This window comes from Myiozetetes cayanensis, unplaced genomic scaffold, assembly GCF_022539395.1.
Source record: "Myiozetetes cayanensis isolate MyiCay16 unplaced genomic scaffold, myiCay2020 scf32, whole genome shotgun sequence".
NCBI lineage: Eukaryota > Metazoa > Chordata > Aves > Passeriformes > Tyrannidae > Myiozetetes > Myiozetetes cayanensis.
Window position 1 is genome coordinate 4,746,039 of NW_026087544.1, and position 18,037 is coordinate 4,764,075.

An 18,037-nucleotide genomic window follows, 5' to 3' on the forward strand; every position below is an offset into this window, starting at 1 on the left:
GGGTTAGAAAGAGCTCTTGGAGCAACCCAGCCCCCCTCTCCTGGCATCGGTGCTGGGCAGCTCCCGCAAGCACGGCTCACACGTGTCCTTGATCAGGGCAACACTATATCAAGAGCACAGCGTTCCACCACGGAGCTCCTGCACCACGGCACTGCCGCTCCATCCCCCTGCATCTTCCTCCCAGCCCCTGCCTGATGCACGGGGATAGCAACGGGGCTGCTGGACAGTGAGGAGCAGAGCTCGGGACAGACAGACGGACAGCCCTGGGCACCGTCGCTCCCAGCAAACAGCTCATCCTGAGCTCCTCACTCCCTTCTCCCCAGCTGCACCCTGACTTTCCAGTCGCAGCTGGGCTTTTAACAGCCAGCACAGACACAGAGTCCTTTATCTGGGGTTATGTTTCAGCGTCCCAAAGTCTGGAGCCCTTGAAGTGCTGGTTGGGTACTTCTGCCTCCTTAGTTATACTCCTCTGCCCTGCCAGAGCCAGCTCTGCCTTCCCCTGCCCTGCTATCTCACAAAAACATGGTTACAAAACAAGCCTGGCTCCCGGAGCTATGAACAGGTCTTTATTTGTTGAGGTTTCTTTTTTTTTTTTTTTTTTTTTTCCCCCCTTTCTTCCCTTTGAATGAAATTCCTGCCAGCTCTAAGGCAGGGAGAGAGAGAGAGAGAGAGAGAGAGAGAGGGAAAGAGTAGAAAGTTTAACTCCTCCCAGTGAAGTGTCTCACGCCCCTGCCCAGCCCTTGAAACCCAATAACCAAGATCATTCAACAATGCCTTTCCTCCCCTGGCTGCATCCTTACCACACTCCGACCTGCGGGAGATACCCTGCCCGCTGCGTGCCAGGCTGCGGGATCGCTCCCCCGAGCCCCGCCGAGCCCCGCAGCCGGCCGGAGGCACCGAGCCCCGTCCCCGCAGCCAAGGCGAGGATGGACAGGCTCCTTTTCTGGGGCATTCTCTTGGCCTCCTCCGCCCGCTGCCAGACGGTGCCCGTGGAGCAAGGTGCTGCGCCCTCCTGCCCGCCCCAGTGCCACTGCGAGGAGGATGGCATCATGCTCTCGGTGGATTGCTCCGAGCTGGGGCTTTCGGAGGTCCCCGCCAACCTGAGCCCTCTCACCGCTTACCTGTGAGTACAGCCCTTGCCGCTTCTTTTTGCAGCTGCTTTCCCTGGACCCCTCCGTTCCAAGCCGCCGCTTTCCTCCTCCGGCTTGGAAGTTTGTGCCACGTTTTCCCCAAATTAAATTTCCTGTGGAAATTAGAAACCAGGCAAAAATAATAACAACAACAGCAGCAAAAAAAAAAAAATAAAAAAAGGCAGCTCCTTGGGCAGGACCTGCCAATCCCCCCCTCCCTCCTGCGCCCCTCCGCGAGCGCTGTTTATACTGCGATGTTCTGCATGCTTTGCTCCGTGATTGCGGCGGATTTGCTGGGTCGATTCTGATTGTCTGAGCACATAATGGAGTATTTTTACACAGCAATTAGTGCTAACTGCTCTGGGATCCTTCTGTCAAACATTTCAATAGCTGCGATAACTCAGGGCTTTTTTTTTTTGGGAGGGGGGGAGGTCGGGTTGAGCTGGCCACCAGCAGTGTCTGAGTTGCCTCTTAAAAATGAATATTGAAGTCTTGTAAGACGTGTGGGGGTTTGGTAGGTGTTGTGTTTTGATCATTTAGTTATTTGAAAATTCTTGATTATCCGAATGTTTAACAGCCTTTCTGATGTTAATACCCCCAAGGGTTAATTGACCACAGGGACTGGAGGGTTCATTTCTAGCCCCAGAGGTGGTCTCGGTGGTGCCATCAGGCTGGTCATGACTGAGGATCCTGATGATTGACCGTGGAAAAATCTCAGGGTTTAACCAGAGGAGGAAACATCTCTCTCAGGGAGACAAGTTATCCCTGGGGAAGATGCTTTCTGGGTTTATAAGCAGAAAGTGCTGCAGATAGATAGGCTGGTAAGGACCATGGCATTCCCTGCGTGGGTGCTGCCGAGGGAAGCCACGTGTACCACAGTCATCAAGGACCACCAGTGGCCCCCAGACAGGGCTGGGGATGTTCGTGTTCATCGTGCTGAGAGGGAACTTGTCTCCAGGGTTGACACACAGACGGTGTTGCTGGGTTTCTGGGGTCCCTGGATTGTTCTGAGATGCAGGTGCTCAGCTGCCAGAGCAAAGCACCCAAACCCATGCAGGAGGGGCTTTGCAAAGCCAGGTGGAAGCTGCCACAGCTGGGTAAGAGCTTCTCTGCTCATCCCACTTGTCTGAGGAGCAGTCCTGTGCCAGCCAGCGAGTGGCCAGAGCTGTACTGGGTTAACTGGGAGAGAAATAGAAAAGGATGATGCTCCCTGGAAAGCGCGAACGACGAGAGAAATGTGTAATGCAAGTTATGTTTCCTCTGGGAGAGGGAACCACTTGTCAGGCGAGGTACGACCTGCACGGAGCAATCCCCGGGGCTCGGTTTGGAGCCGGCTGCCCACGAGTGAAAAGTCACTGGAGCACGGGAGGCTGCAGCACTGATGCTACTGCGGGGACAAGGGACAGCCCTGTCAGGCACCCACTCCACCCTCGCAGGCATCACAGGACGGGGCACCCGTGGCTCCCGCTCCGCTGAGAACACGCTGCGCGTCATCTCCGCGGAGCTGTGCCTCGGGCTGGGCAAGCCGCGGGGCGGGTGGATGCTGTGAGATGCTCCTGGCCCGGCGTGGCCGCGGGCAGAGCGCTCTGGGTTCCGCTGGCACCGGGTCCTCGGGACAGCCCCGCGTCACTTTGGGAGCGTGTCCGGTCCCTCTGACCGCGGCCCCGTGCGGGGCTGCACCGGCCCCGCTCTTCCCCGTGGGCTGCGCCGGACGTGGCTCCGCTCTCCCCCGTGGGTTTCTCCCCCATCCGTGACTCCGCGCTCTCCCGTGGATAGCAAAGATCACGGCCCGTGGGTCGGTCCCCCGTGGGTCGGTCCTCCGTGGGTCGGTCCCCCGACGGCGCTCACACGGTGGCGCCAGTGACGGTCCTTTGCCCCAGCCCACTCCGCACAGCCCGGCTGAGGGGATCCTCAGCCCGGGGGATGCTGGAGGCTCCGCAGTTTTCCTCCCTCCCTCCCTCCTCTGGGAAAACCAGCCCGGTTTGCCTTAAACCCCGCCAGTGAGGGACCAAACGGAGGTGGGAAAGGCCCGATGAACTGGGAATTACTGGTGGAGGACCGGAGAGCTGGGTTTTCTTCCTGTTTCTGTCACCACTTCCAGCGAGTCATGTGAGGTTAGCTCCTCAGGTACTAGAGGGCAGCCAGGGGTAGTTTGTCAAAGCAAATCAGCATGAATTTGTGTAGAAAGTATTGGAGAGAGATCTAAGCTCTTTTTTTTGGATATCCAGGTTTAAAATCCATACATTCAGATGTGTAAAGAAATGCTGGATTCCTTTGGAGAGCTGCGAGTGCTGAAGAGCGAGCCCTGGAATGGCAGCAGGAGCAGAGAGCTGGTGGGCAGCTGCTCCCAAAAATTTCCAGCTCCTTTGCTCCGTGCTCTGATCTCTAAGCAAGTCACTGGCACTGTGGAGGGCAGGACTTCCTTGGGAGCAAAAGAAAGGATCCTTGTAATCACCTCTGATTAGACTCTGCCTCACCACTAATGAGCCTGTGTTCATGCCTCATCCTGACCATGCTGTGCCTCTGCCGTGCCTCTATCTCCAAGAATCCTGTCCTTGCTCACTCCTGCACCTCCCTGAACTTGAACTGATCCCATCCATCTCAAACTAAGTGTTTTCAGTCGCTGGTGGGGTGGCAGCTGTGGTCAAGGAGATGGGACAGAAGTGTCACCTCTTTCCATGGGCACCTCTCCAGTAGGGACTGAGACATGGTGGTGTCTTGTGGCAGTCCTGGAGAGAGCCTAGGGACTGTCACATTGGGTGGCAGGTCCCTGCACTGCTCCTGCAGGCAGCCTGAGCTCCTTCAGCTCTCCTGCTGGCCCTAACAGCCCATTTCTCTTGGAGCAGCCCTCACCATCCTTCCTGCCTGGCTCATCACTCAGTGCATGATGTATTTGCAGGGTAAACTGTGTCTTAGCCTGGCCTTAGGGAGCAGCCACGGAGCACTAAAGGTCAGCTATTCAGTTCCTATTCAGCCACCCTCCATCAACCCAAGAGAGCTGAGCTGTTCAGAGAGCAGATTTTGCCCTCAGCTGATGTGGCAGTGAGTCCTGACAGCCGTGTATCACATAGCACATCTCTGTCACCCACGGCCAGCAACGTGTGTCAGGGAGTTGATCTGGAGCTGCTGGGGGTTCCCTGGACAGACAGCAACAAGCTGGGGGTGCAGGAGAGGACAAGGAAAATGGGAACAGCTTGGTGCTCAAAGTGTTAGCTCAGCTGTGACCCCTGGCACCACTGCACACCCTGCATGGGACCTGGTGGAGCAGCCCCACCTCAGATCCCTCAGGGTGTGGAAGTGCTGCATTGCATGGTCTGGGGCAGTTTGGTCCCCAGCTGTCCCCACGGCTGTCACCAGGAAGATGCCTGTGGTTGGGTGCAGGTGCTCAGTGCAGCCCTTTGCCCCAGGATGGCATCCTGAGCCCTCCCTCCCCATACATCTGGCTGTCAGCCCCTGCAAGGGTGACAGGTGGCAACAGTGGGGATGAAGGGATGCTCTCAACCTGCTGAGGCTCCTCCTCTTCCTTCAGAAAAAATGACACCATGCTGCTGATGCCTGCCAGGTTCCTCCTAGGGATGCACTGGCCTGTCCAATCACTGCTGGTAGGAAAGAAATGGAGAGTCTTTCCCAGCAGAGACACCCTGGGAAGTACCCAGGGATGGAAAGGCAACAGCCATAACCTCGTGGCCACATATTCACATCATCTGGCCAGGCAGCACAAACCCTGCACAGCTATAGTGAGGATGAGGCACACCTTGCAGTGCCTGGACCAAGGGGACATGGGGAGGTACAGGAAGGATTGCCCAGGTGTCTTAGGCTGGAAGACACCCCTGGAGATCTCTGATTCACACTCCAAACAGGTCCAGGTGGTGAAGCTGGTCAGGATCTTGTCCAGTAGGTTTTTGAGTATCTCTAAGATTCCCTCACCCTTTTCCCATTTTCTGCTGTCCTCATGGGAAATATTTTTCGTAGTATGCAGTGTGTCCAGGTGTCTGTCCTGGAAAGCCAGCAGAGACCTGGGGCATGAGACAGGTGATGAGGCTGTCAGGCTGCTGCTGTCACAGCAGGATTTGGGGGAGGGAAAAGCAGCAGATCCTGGCTGCTCCCAGATATCACCAGGCATCTCGTGAGGCTTCCCAGACAGAGAACTTCTCGTTCCCCAGACTGTTTCCTTTGAGGTGAACGGGACCAGGAGCCTTCAGGGCTGTTCTCACTTTGCAGAGGCATTTTGAGACACTGCCTGGAATTTAGCATCCTGCTGGGAGTCTGGCACCCTGCATCACCCACCCTGTCCTCTGAGCTCCCCGCTGGGATCAGGTACCATAACAGGCATGCACAGGAGACAGGGATGCTTTAACATGAGGCTGGGCAGATCCAGACCAGAGCAGAGTGAGGAAAAGATGCCTCTTCTTCAAGATTTACATTTTTCGTTAAAAAGGAACAGCTTAATGAAAATGGATCAGTGTTCATGGGACTCTGAGTGGTAGAAATGTAGCAACAGGTTGAATCAAGAGAGATTATTTCAGTGTTTTCACTTCATGGTGTCTTTCTAAAAAAAAAATTCCATTTACATATTTTCACCTGCTGGTGTTACATTTCCCCATAAGCATTTAATATTCACATTGTGGGGCTCCAAAACTACCAAAGCAAAGCATTTTTCTACTTTTAAAAACACTTTTTTTTGTTGTTGTTCTATATTAAGTATTGACATGGTGGCTCTTTGTTCCGGGTTCGAGGAAAAGGAAGTTCAGATGTCTTGGAATTTCCAGTGAGGTTCATGACAGCTCTTCCTATCTCCCCCTGCCACATCACCTCCCAGCCCCCTTTTCTGCCATGGGCTCTGCTCCCTTTCACCTTTTGATGTAGTGAGGTGGAAGCACTTTGGGACCAGCAGTGTTGGGTGTTGTTTTCCCGGTGTGGGTACTGTTGGGATCCACTGGATACCGTGCTCTCTGGGTGGGAACTGGTCCATGAACAAGAGTTGCATCCCTCAGGTGCTTCCAACCACAAAAAGTGATGCTGAAGGTGACTGGGGAGAGGGCTGTGGCTTTAGTACCAGGGGTCATGGCTGAGACCTCCCCGAGATCTCAGTTCAGCAGGAAGAGAGGCACCTTTTGCAGGGCTGTTGGGAAGTGGCAGCAGGTGTCTGGGGCGCTGGATGTGAGCAAATGTCTGATGCCTGGTGGGGCACCTGTCAGGGCATAGACTCGTGGAATGTCCTGAGCTGGAAGGGACCGTGAGCATCATCGAGTCCAACTCCTGGGCTGCAGGAGATGCAGGAGGGGAGACGAAGGATCTGCCCCATCCTAAAGCCGCCAGCTCAGGTCACTGCGGGAGAGGGAGCAGCCAGACCTTTGCTGTGATTGCCGCACACCTGGAGGGGCTGGAGCAGGATCCTCATCTGCGGGATGAGGAGCACAGAGAGGAGGCAGCGCAGGGGGTGATTAGAGCTAAACGGGGCTGGCGCTGTGCTGTGGGATGGACAGCCGTGTTGGGACGGTCAGCAAGCCTCCTCCCTCCTCCTTCGCTCTCCAAATTGCACCCGGGGCAGCCTCGCTGGGAGCGGAGGAGAGCAGTGGTGCTTTGAGGGATGCCCCGCTCCCCTGGTCCCCTCTGTCGAGGCTCTGCGGGCACGCCGTGTCCGTGTCCATGCCCTTCCTCCCAGCTGGCACAGCCGTGCCCGGAGCCTGGCTGGGAGAGATGGAAGGAGCTGGTCCTGAGCTGGTCCTCGCTCGACCCGATCCCTCTTTCCCTCTCCATCGTGCCCGAGAGCCGCGGCCGCAGCAGAGCCCGGCTTTCTGCAGCGTCCTTCCACCGCAAACGCCTTCCTCCCCCCCATCCTCCCTGCCCGCCCCCCAGGCTAAGCAATATGCCACAGCCTCCCCTCTCTCCCTCCCTTTCTTGAAGAATAAGCTCATAAATCTGCCCGGGGCAACGAAAACACTTGAGCTCATGGCCCTTAGATCTGTGTGGGAGGAGCTCTCGCTGGCGATTAAAGGAGTTTAAGGTTTGCTTTGAAAAGCTCTTTGATTCTGGCAGAGGCTCCGGTGCCAAAAGGCAGCCATGGGGCTGCAAATGCCTCTCCCCCTCTGCACCTGCCTGGGTCAGGGAGCAGCAGGAGCGTGGGGGAGGGAAAGGGAAGCTCAGCCCTTCCCAGCTCGCTGCAGTGGGGGCTGAGGGTCCCCTGTCACCCCTCTCGGGGGCGGGGGGAGCACCCTCTGCCAACAGCAGGGCAGTGGCTGCTGCTGCCTTGGAGCTCTTCAGCCGGGGTGCCGAGATGCCTCCACGCCGGTGGAACACTCTGCTCCCCCAGATCCTTCTTCGCGGGAGCTCGGGTGGTTCTTGGGCACGATGAGTGATGGGGACCCGGGGGAGAGGAGCAGAGGCCGGGAGAGGGATCGCCACAGCAGCGCTCTGAAAAGCGGTGGGAAGGAGAAGGGGAAGGACTGCCAGGGCTGCGGAGAGACTTGGGGTCTTGGAGAAGGACTGGAGTTTAGTAGGAGCAGGAAAGAGATGGGGAGCAGCCTTCGCGAGGAAGAGCAGGACCAAGCACAAGCACTGTTGTTGCAGTCAAGTCAAAACACAGCCAGCCGTGTGGAGGCAGGAGCCGGGCTGGAATGGGGAGCAAGGGGAGGACACAGGGAAGCTCAGGTGGTGCCTCCAGTCCTGCAGGGATGCATCAGGGATCCAGGAAGAGGGGTAAGCTAAACCTTTCCCAGATCTAAGCTGGCTGTGCTGAAGAAGGGCAGCTCCCGGTCTCCTCCCCTCCGTGGATGACAGAGGAGTCTCCTGAGCTATCCGCAGCTCCCTGTCTCCCTTTGCCTTGTTTGCATGCCTTCCTGTAGCTGTTTAAACCTCTTTGAATGATTTGGAAATGAAAAGCAGCCCCCAAGGGAGTGGAGCGAGTCAGACATGCCTGTAAGGGCAGGACCCACTCAAGGGACCTGCTGTGTCTTTTTGTGAGCAGCCACAGGTCCCACTACAAAGAGACCCTGGGGAGACAGGATGGTTTCCAGTGCTGAACATCGCTGTGGGGCACCAATTAGGGACGTTACCTTGGTTCAAAGGGAAGGTGAAGCCCAAGCACTGTGTGTCATCCCATCAGGTGTGCCACGGTGGGAACCACACGGGTGAAAGGGGAGCAGAAATGCCAAGTATGAGGAGGGAGACCAGGGGGATGCAGGCATGGGGGCTGCTAGGGAGCATCAGGGATCTCAGGGGCCTGCAGCATCTGAAGGCACAAGTCACCCCCTCAAGGGGGTTATCTGATTTTGGGGATGGCTCTGGGTATAATTGCATCTTGCAACTTCAAGAGAATTCGCAATTGTGGGCATTTCTTAACCTTAGCAAAGCAAATGTTCATCTTTGCTTTTCTGAAACCTGCAGGAAAGGCATTTTCACTTTTAGATAGAAATTCCTCTCCTGTCTTTCCCAGAGAACACATGAAAAAGCTCTGGTTGCAGGGAACAATCTCTGCAGTTCTGCTTTATCCCTGGTTCTGCACCAGATTCTGTCCTTGAACACTTCCAGGGGTGGGGCAGCCACAGCTTCCCTGGGCAACCTCAGCCTGCCCACCCTCACAGAGAAGAATTTCTCCCCAGTATCCCATCTGCCAGTAGGAAGCTGTTCCTCCTTGTCCTGTCCCTCCAGGCCCTTGTCCCAAGTCCCTCTCCAGCTCTCTTGGAGCCCCTTTAGGTACTGGAAGAAGCTTTAAGGTCTCCCAGGAACCTTCTCTTCCCCAGGCTGAACAGCCCCAGCTCTCCCAGCCTGGCTCCAGAGCAGAGGGGCTCCAGCCCTGTGATCAACTTAGAGGCCTCCTCTGGACTTGTTCCACTCAGTGGTTCCCCAGGCAGAACTCTGAGTCATCTTGGCTATGGGCATCAACCAGGGCTTCTGTGCTGCTCAGCTCGTGGCTTCCAAGGGAAGAATGAGATGCAAACCCACAGAGCTGCCCTCTGAGGCTTTCTTCTCCCTGTACACAGGGGGCATGGGAATGGTCAGACATCATCCCAAACTGTTGTCCCAGATGTTGTCCCGAGGTCCTACCAAAGGACAGAGCTGTACCTTTAGGGTCAGCTGTGCTGCTCTGGCAGAACCAAAGGCGTCACCACCAAGACAGGACCTCGATTGTAGGTGCAGGTGAGGTTTGTGCTGCTGCACTAACTCCCTGTGGCCATGAGTTCCACAGATTAACGAGGTGCCTGTTGCACAGAGTGGTTTTACCTGTGCTCTGGAAGCAGCATGTGGGGCTTTATGGAGCAGCCTCCCCATACCTGCTGTCTGCAGCTTCTCCTCAGCTCAGGGCCAAGCAGCAGGTTCCTGTGCTGCAGGTTGTGTTTGCAGCTGCGTCCTGCGCAGGGAAGTGCCTGTCAGTTTAGGTATTGTTGTGCTTTCATGTGGTGTAAGACAGCACAAGATTTATGAGTGACAAAAGCATGAATGCTGGAAGCCGTGATTTATTGAGGAATGGGGAGAGGAAACGTGTTGCAGCCCATGCTGGTTAGTGTGGTGTGTCTGAGGTGAGCTCGCACACGCTGTGAAAACTGCCCTGCTCCTACACCAGGTGCTCTGGCTCAGCTGGTGATACCATGGGGTGGACCCACTCCTCTGCCAGGGGCTGACTTTACACTGACCATCTCACAGATTATTTGAGGAAGGGGTTTCTCCAGGGTGGAGGGACACAAGGACTCAGACTTCGGGGAACAGAGAGGAGTCCCATGAGCTTTGGCTCCCCTGTATGGGATAGGTGGGAGATACAAAGGACTGGAGTGCAGCACGAGGAACTGGGACTGATTTCTAGCTCCAGCCCAGCCCTATGGTTCACCCCAAACAAGCCCTCTCCTTCTCCTGTGCCTCTCTCCCTACCTTGAAAGCACTGCTTATAAACCCTTCCCAATGTGCTTTGAGACCAACCCATCAAACCGGTGCTGTGGAAGAGCTGGAGACTCTCTGCCCTTTCCAGCCACATGTCTGAACCTCTCGAGCTAAAACACCCTTTAAAAGTTCATTAAAAAAATTCTTGAGCTTTCCATTTGTTCATCCCACCACATGAAGAAAAGCAGCACTGCGCTCTCAGATTTGGTGCCCGTCTTTCATGTCCACTCATGACCTCATCACTCCTCGCTCAGGGAGCAGCCACAAGTCAGAGCAGCTACCGAAACACTCCTCACAGCCACATCCAGCAGCTCTGGAAAGCTCGTGGGCAGCACTGGAGAACTCCACGGAGGAAGTGAACCCAGCTGGTGCCCGTCAGCTTGGCCACAGGGGCTGTAAACCCTGACTCTGTTTTCTGTGGGAAGCTCCCTTGTTTTCAGGGTACTTCTTCCTGAATGGATGGGAGTAAATAACAGCTGAAAAGGAGGGAGAAGATTGGCTTGGGTTAAATGAATAAGGTTTTTTTTTTCAGGTTTCCCAGGCAATTAAAACTGAACCGAACCAAACCAAAACATGTTGGCTCTTGGTATTCCTGAGACATCTTGCTTTGACCCAAAAAAGACTACTTTCCTTTTTGAGTCCCTTGAAAATCTTTAAACCCTCTTTAAAAAAAAAAAAAAAAGAAAAAAAATCTTACAATTAAAAGTTCCACCATCTCCCCCCGACCCCCTCAGCTTATTTCAGTGGAGCAGAATTTTTCTCTGAGTTTATTTTCAACCACAACGCTGTGGGTTCTGCCTGACCTGGACAGTTCCAGTCACCCAGCTGAGCTTGTGCTGTCACTTGCTTTTCCTTTCAACACTTCCCTTCTTTTCACCCCCTACTGTACAGACACAGCTGTTTCATGGGAGCATCATCCTGATCCCAGGGCTGTGCTGACTTCCCAGGGAGAGTAGAGAGCGACTGGGAGGGGGGAAGGAAAGAATCCATGAAGACTCCTTTTAGCTTCAGAGAGCTCCTCTGGCTCTTCTGACTACCTCTGGCTACTGCCAAGGCACCTTTGAAACACCTTTGAAACGTCTCCAGCATGTTGGGCACCATGACTGGGCTGGAGGGGAAATCCACATTGCCTTTGAAGTCTGGATACTTGAACAGTCTTTTAGAATTATAGGGCTGTAATGTACAGGAATGTGTGGGGCTGTAATTGTGACTTAGATCCTTGGATGAAAGGTGCTATGTACATACAAAAGGTATTATCATTATTGCTACGATTATTACTATTATTATTACTATTATTATTGCTATTATTATTATTATAGGGCTGCTATATGTGGATTGGAGATGAAAGTAGCACCAAAAGATCCTGAAATACAAGATGTGTCTTAAGGAAATGTCAGCTTGGAATTAGGTTTTGTCTACACAGGGGAAGTGGAGCCGGCTGGCTCCGCTGCTCTGATGGCTCTGGGGTTTGATGGAAGGAGTCCTGTGTGCAGCCATGATTCCCAAATCCAAGTCACTCTGACCTTTGGAAGGGTGTCTCCAGCAAGAGCTATTCCAGAGTAGTTTTAGCAGAAAAAGTGAGATCAGACATTTTCACCATTCTTTACGAGACACCCTGATTGATTGCTCTGTAGCCACCACAAAATAAGTCCCTGGTGCTTGAGGCATCTGGTATGAGAAGTTTGGGAAGTGGTGTCCTAGCAGAGCTCAGAGGCTGGAATGGGAACTGGAACAAGCTCCCAGTGTCACTGGGCACCAGAGAGAGCTCATGTGTGTTGGTGCTCCTGCACTCCAGCAGAGACAGGGCCAGATCCAGGATCCTGTGCTATTCATCCTCCCTCCAATCACATCTCTCCCAGAGCAGCCTGGATCCAGAGCATGGAGAAATCAGAGACCAGCTTTGATCTCCGTACACTCTGTGGCTCTGCACAGCTTTTGCCACCAGCCTCACGTTGTGGGACTCCCCAGGACAATCCCATGGGGATTTTCTCCTCTCACAGGCTCTGCAGATTATCAGGTTTCCCCTTCTACCTGAACCAAAGGGGCCACAGAGCGATGGCTGGCTCACGTTGGGAGGTGGGGTGGGGGGAATGAGTCAGGTCAATCCACAGCAGTTTTTCCATTGCTAAACTCCCACAAGAGAGAGCTGGCTCCTGGCAGGAGGGCTCAGCTCCCCAGCCCTACCCCTCTCTTTCCCAATTGCACTGATAAGTGGAGTTTTCCCCAGCAGAGTCAGGAGCAATGGTGACTCACCACCCTTCAGAGTGAACTGTGTGGCCAGGACCTGCAGCAGCAGTGCGTGCTGGAGACAGGAAGACTCTTGTTACCCACTTGACAGCAGAAGAAAGGCTTTTCTTGGTGCGTGGGGACCACCCACCGAAGGATGAGACAAGGCAAGAGCTGTCGTGCTCTGATGTCTCGTGGCTTCCTGGTGACACCAGCGAGTCTGCTGCTCTTAATGGAAACACTCTTGTTCCTCGGGGTTAGCAGACATCACTCTGAGATGAGCCAGCTCTGAGCATCTCTGAAACACAGCCTGTCCCACTAGAGGAGCTCCCAGCCCCCTGCCAGGCCATCACCAGGCTTGGCTGGAGAGCATCTCAACCCAAACCCCCACAGGCACCTCGTTGCCCTTAGAAGGCAGTGAACATGGTGAGGAATGCAGCTGGTATTCATCCTCTACCTTGGGCTCCGAGTTCCAGCCAAGAAGCCAAGCAGCAAGCTGTGTGGAGCAGCTCTGCCCCTCCGCTGTCGCCGATGCTCGGAGACTCCTCGTCTGTAAATCACTCCCTGTTTTAGGAGGCAGGGCTTGGATGCTTGCTGGCCACAGAGACCCAGGCTGTTCCTGCTCAGGGTAGGGAGGATGCTGGCAGGATCAGCAGTTGCCTGGGAAAGTGTTCAGAAATGCCTGGATTGTCATTCCCTGGTACCACAAGGGAAGTCTGCCCGCACGGGCTGCGTCAGGAGAGGGAAGGAATGAAAGGATCCTGTCTGCCATTGTGTCCCCATAACCAGGGTGGATCCTTTGGGTTGGATTCGCAGTTTCTGCTGGCCGAGATTTCGCTGGCTGCTTGTCTTTGAAATTTCCTCAGGAGAAGGCCAGAAGTCCAAAAGGCATTTTTCAAAAGCTTTCAGACATAATGTTTCTTTTTGGGAAGTCGTTGTTCTGAACACAGGTAATTATCAGCCAAAAATTGCTGGAAACCACCAGCAATTTTCAATTCTGATAAAAATGCAATTCTCCACTTGAGAGTGTCAACAACTGTTGTTTTTTTGCTCCTTGTTCATTACAGTTTCCAGCAAGAGGAGTCAAATATCTCCAGGCAGTAATCCTCTGGGATCCCAGCAGTTTATCCATCTCTGTCACCCAACACAGTCCCTTCTCCAGGGACCATTACTGTTACCTCCAGAGAGATGCAGAGTGCTGCCTCTGGCCCGGGGTCCAGGCTATGTGTGGATGGGAACAGTATTTATGGAGCTGTCTGGCTTGTGCTGTGCTCCACAGTAAGGTTCAGCTCAGAGAGGAAGGATAAACCACAGTTCAGATTGGTGCTGGCTGACAAAATCATGGTGACAGAGGGCAAAGAATCAGGGGGGAAACTCAATTAATAAAGCCCATGACTATCTGGGAGACTGCAGGAGCAGGAAATATTACCTGATGAAGCAGATGGGGAGCAGAGTCTCTCCTCTGACTGTGTCCTGGGCTTTTCTTTGCAGGCAGCCCAAGATTAGGGACTTAACAAGAGGGTTGATGAGGTTGTCCCACGGGGAAGGCAGGCCATGCTGGTTGAGAGGCTCCTTAAGGGTCATTGTGCTACAGTCCAAGAAAAAGATCATAGAATCACAGAATCAACCAGGTTGGAAAAGACCTCCAAGATCATCAAGTCCAACCCTGCTGTGGTTCCCAGACCATGGCACTGATGCCACATCCAGTCTCATCTTAAAAACCTCCAGGGATGGTGAATCCACCCCCTCCCTGGGCAGCCCATTCCAATGGCTGATTACACTCTCTCTAAAAAATTTCTTCCTACTATCCAACCTAATCTTCCCCTGGCACAGTTTAAGGCTGAGCCCTCTTGTCCTACTGCTGGTTGTCTGGGAGAAGAGACCAACCCCCACCTGGCTACACCCTCCTGTCAGGGAGTTGTAGAGAGTGATGAGGTCTCCCCTGAGCCTCCTCAGCTCCCTCAGCCTCTCCTCACAGCACTTGTGCTCCAGACCCTTCCCCAGCCTCCTTGCTCTTCTCTGGACCTGCTCCAGCCCCTCCATGTCCTTCCTGAGCTGAGGGGCCCAGAGCAGGACACAGCACTCCAGGAGTGCCTCACCAGGGCTGGATACAGGGGAAGAATCACTTCCCTGGTCCTGCTGGCTACGGAAAGAGGTGGAGTCACCACCTCTGGAAGTGTTTGAAAGACGTGTGGATGTGGCTCTTGGGGACGTGGTTTAGTGGTGGCCTTGACACCAATGGTTGGACTCAATGATCTTAGAAGGCTGTTCCAAACTAAATGATTCCATGATTTTGTGATCCAGCAGACCTGAGAGGAGACCTGGTTTTGTCCTGGAGCAGCACTGGCATTCCTGTTAGGCACTGGGGGTGCCCCAAATCTCAAGCAGACACAGACTGCACATGTTTAGATCAGCAAGGCTAAGCCTTGTCACAGCTGGGCCCAATGGAGGATCAGAGCATGATAGTCCTACCAGACAGGTCACCTTGAGAGCCACACTTCTCTGTTAGAAGCCCTTCCCCAGAGGAGAGTCAGGGCTGGTCCTGCCCTGCAGAGCTGTCAGGAATGCCATACACCCCCTCAGGGAACAGGGAGCAGGGAAACCAACTGCTCAGCATCCTCCTCAAATGCAGATCCCAAGCTGTTGGGAAAGGAACCTCTGTGAGTGGTGACCTCAGGAATCTTTACCCTGTGGCCAGCACAACAGGAGCTCGTGGGGACAGAAGGTGCTGTGGGGACTTCCCCACTTGGCATACAGCAGTTTGGCCTCATGGGCTTTAGAGTGGTGGGGCTGGAGAAGGTGTAACCTTCATCATCCTGGAGCCTGCCATGGTCCTTGATGGCCTCTGTGCCAGTGAAAGTGTTTCACTGTGCACACGGAATTCCTTCAGTGGTGCCCACCCAGGTGTTTCCCAAGAAAGGGCTGTTTCCCACAGGTGGATCCTGGCAGCTCTGGGCTCTCAGATATTGTCATTTTGGAATATTGCTGGCTTTTAGCTGTTGCTCACACTGGTGCAACTTGTCTGGACAGGACAGGTGATCCTTTGGTGCCTGAGCAGAGGGAGTGCCACTGAGTCACCCACAGGGCATCTGATTCCCAGGCATGGCCCACACACTTCACTGACTTTCTCCCAGGAGACCAGGCCATAAATTCTGGGGTCACCCCATCATCAATCCACATTGAAGGGAGGGAGCAGAGCTGCCACTCAGGGCTTTCCACTGGAGCAGCAACCCCTGCAAAGATTCTGGTATCCTGCAGCTGCCAGGGGGAGCTGGGAGCAAGAGCGGCTGGACAGGCATCCTCTCTCATTCATGAGGAACATTTGGGTCATTTCCCTACCAGGATACCCTGATCCTGCAGTAGGGAGGGTCCTTGGCAGCTCTTTCCAGCTCAGAGCCCCTGCAGGTCCCCTCTTGATAGCTGTATGTGGTGGCAATGTCCCTGTAAAAGCTGGCCAGGACTCTGGAAACCCAGACCAGCATTATGAGGACACATCACTGGAGCCCCAGTAAGGAGATCCCATTCCCTTCTCCCTTCAGAGTATGGATTAGGCACAGGCTGCCTCACCCTGCCTCCCACCCTCCTCTGCCCCACACCTTTTGCCCTCAAGCAGCACCAAGGAGGAGCAGGGGGAAGCCCCATCTGCTGCTCAAGCCACCAGCACCAGAAAGAGCTGGGTAAAACCAGTGCTGAACACCCAGGCATTGGTCCAGCACATGGCAGCAGGAGGTGGGGAGTTTGCATAAGCTCTGCTCATGATTTCCCAATCCAGGAGAGCACCAGGGAACTGCTGGGCCTGCCCATGGGTCTTGAGCATTGCCAGGGTAAACCCCCACTGTTTAAAAACTCCTTGTAATTAGTGAACCTTCCCATTACAAGTCACAATGGAACAATTCATTATTAGTGGTATGTGCAGGCTCTGCATTCCTCTGGCTCTGCTGCTCCTGCAAGAATGTGGGGACTGATCTAAATAGGTGAACCCATCTCATCTGCATCGTCTTTGGTGTTTTAATAGTTCCAGGTACTGCTCCCTAAGTCTACCTGCCTCTCAATCCTCCACATTTCACCAGCTTCCAGGTAAAACAGCTGAATCACATCTGTCAAAAAAGAAAAAGGAATTGGAAACACTGTGCTTGAGGGTCACTTCACTGCCCACACCACAGAAACCAGCAGGAACGTCACAACATGAGCTTTCAAACTTCCTCCAAGTGTGAGCACTCAAACCGAGTCCTGCTGTCAAAAGCTTCCATTTCCCCCCCAAAAAAATTCTCAGTGACTTAATGCTGCCTGTGAGTTTCCTCAGTTTAAATCAGTTGTCTTTTGCACCTGTCTGGGGGCAGGGTCCCAGTGGGTGGGGTGGAGGTGAGCACTGTCCCAGGGTCAGCACTGGCAGCCAGAGATTGACAGACTTGCACCCATCCCATCAGGGTGTCTCGCTTGTTCTCTGTCAAGAGAGGTGCAAACCCTCCAGCATGGGCACTACAGACCTGTCAGCCACAGGGGTGGGGGTACTTTTGGCAGCCTAAGATTGGGAGGATCTGCTTTAACGCTGTGTTCCTGCCTCACTGCCCATCTCATCCAGGTTTATCCCAGAGACAACAGAATGAGTCACTGCCATGATTTCCTCAGTGGATTGTGATTGTGTCAGAGCTGTTCCTCAGATGGGATTTTGTCTGTGGGACTTACCTCTTTTGTTTGTGTTGCACTCTGACCACAGGGCCTGGGGAATGCCAGGGCTCAGGGCAGAGTGTGACCACCCCCTGATGTCATTCAGCCTGTCAATGTGCAGGAACTCCTGCCTTTGCTAGAGACCCTCATGTAGGCACCTGGCAGGTCACCTTCATCCTTTGCAGGTGTTTTACATGTTGCTAGTCTGTCATCCTTACAAGAACCTGCAAAAGGGGGAAAAACCCTACAAGAACCCATCTGACACTCAGAGGCTGTGCTTGGGTCTCCAGTGGAGCAACCAGTGAAACCAGAGCAAGACAGAAACAGAGACATTTTTCCAGACAGAAATAAGGTCTATGGGATAGGAAAAGGCTGGATTTGAGCTCAAAGCAGGAGGCATTAAGGGGTGCATAGGCAGAGTTTTGAGGAGCTGTTGGCAGCTGAGTGTAGGAGTTTTTGGGATGGCCATCCAGGCATCGTGGAGGTGTGACATTATTGGTGAGGGGTTCCCAGGACGTAGAGCTTCCATAGGACACCTTTCCTATCTGTCATGGTGTGGCCTGGATTTGTTGGTGTCTGGCAGATTGCAAATTTCCATGAGATTTTCAGTGGCATTCCAGAAGTTCTCCAATCTGCATAATTCCCAAAGCAAAGAAATGCTGCCTTATGTGTTCCCTCATAATCCAATATTTCTTGGATTTCACACTCTGGAGGGTCACCAAGCTAGGCCAGAGGGAGGGAAATGCTTTTCCAAATGTGTCTTCATGGAGATTCACGACACAGAGAAAGAACTCAAAGCAGCCAGGATGTAATTTCCTGGGTGGATCTGGGTAGAAATTGTGAAAGGTTCCCCACAAAAACAGCAGTTACATTTTTAGATGGGAGTGAAGTTTGTAGGTGTTTTGTCTAGACTGTCTCTTCTTTTGATGGAGTTGGAGACTCCCAACAATGAAAATCTGGCTGGGCTTTAAAGACTTCCTTTGATATTTTCAGAAGGGACTGTAAACCCTTCTGAACACAGACGGGTATGGAAGGAACAGTCTGGCCTGAGTGAGAAATCTGGTCTTTTGTAATTTACTGTGAGTGAAATAATTGATAGACCTCAACCTGTCAGTCCAGACAGTTGTACAGATAAATGA

General features: G+C 53.6%; 1 protein-coding gene across 2 annotated transcripts in view; it reads left to right on the forward strand.

The window, feature by feature from the left end:
* Positions 1-770: 770 nt before the first annotated feature.
* LGR6 (leucine rich repeat containing G protein-coupled receptor 6) overlaps positions 771-18,037 on the forward strand; it is a 111,703-nt gene continuing 94,436 nt past the window's right edge. Inside the window, exon 1 of one of the 2 annotated variants that reach the window (XM_050327078.1) lies at positions 771-1,123. In XM_050327078.1, the coding sequence (XP_050183035.1) occupies positions 771-1,123 (353 nt within the window). The remainder of the gene's footprint in view (positions 1,124-18,037) is intronic. The other variant, XM_050327079.1, reaches the window with a different exon arrangement.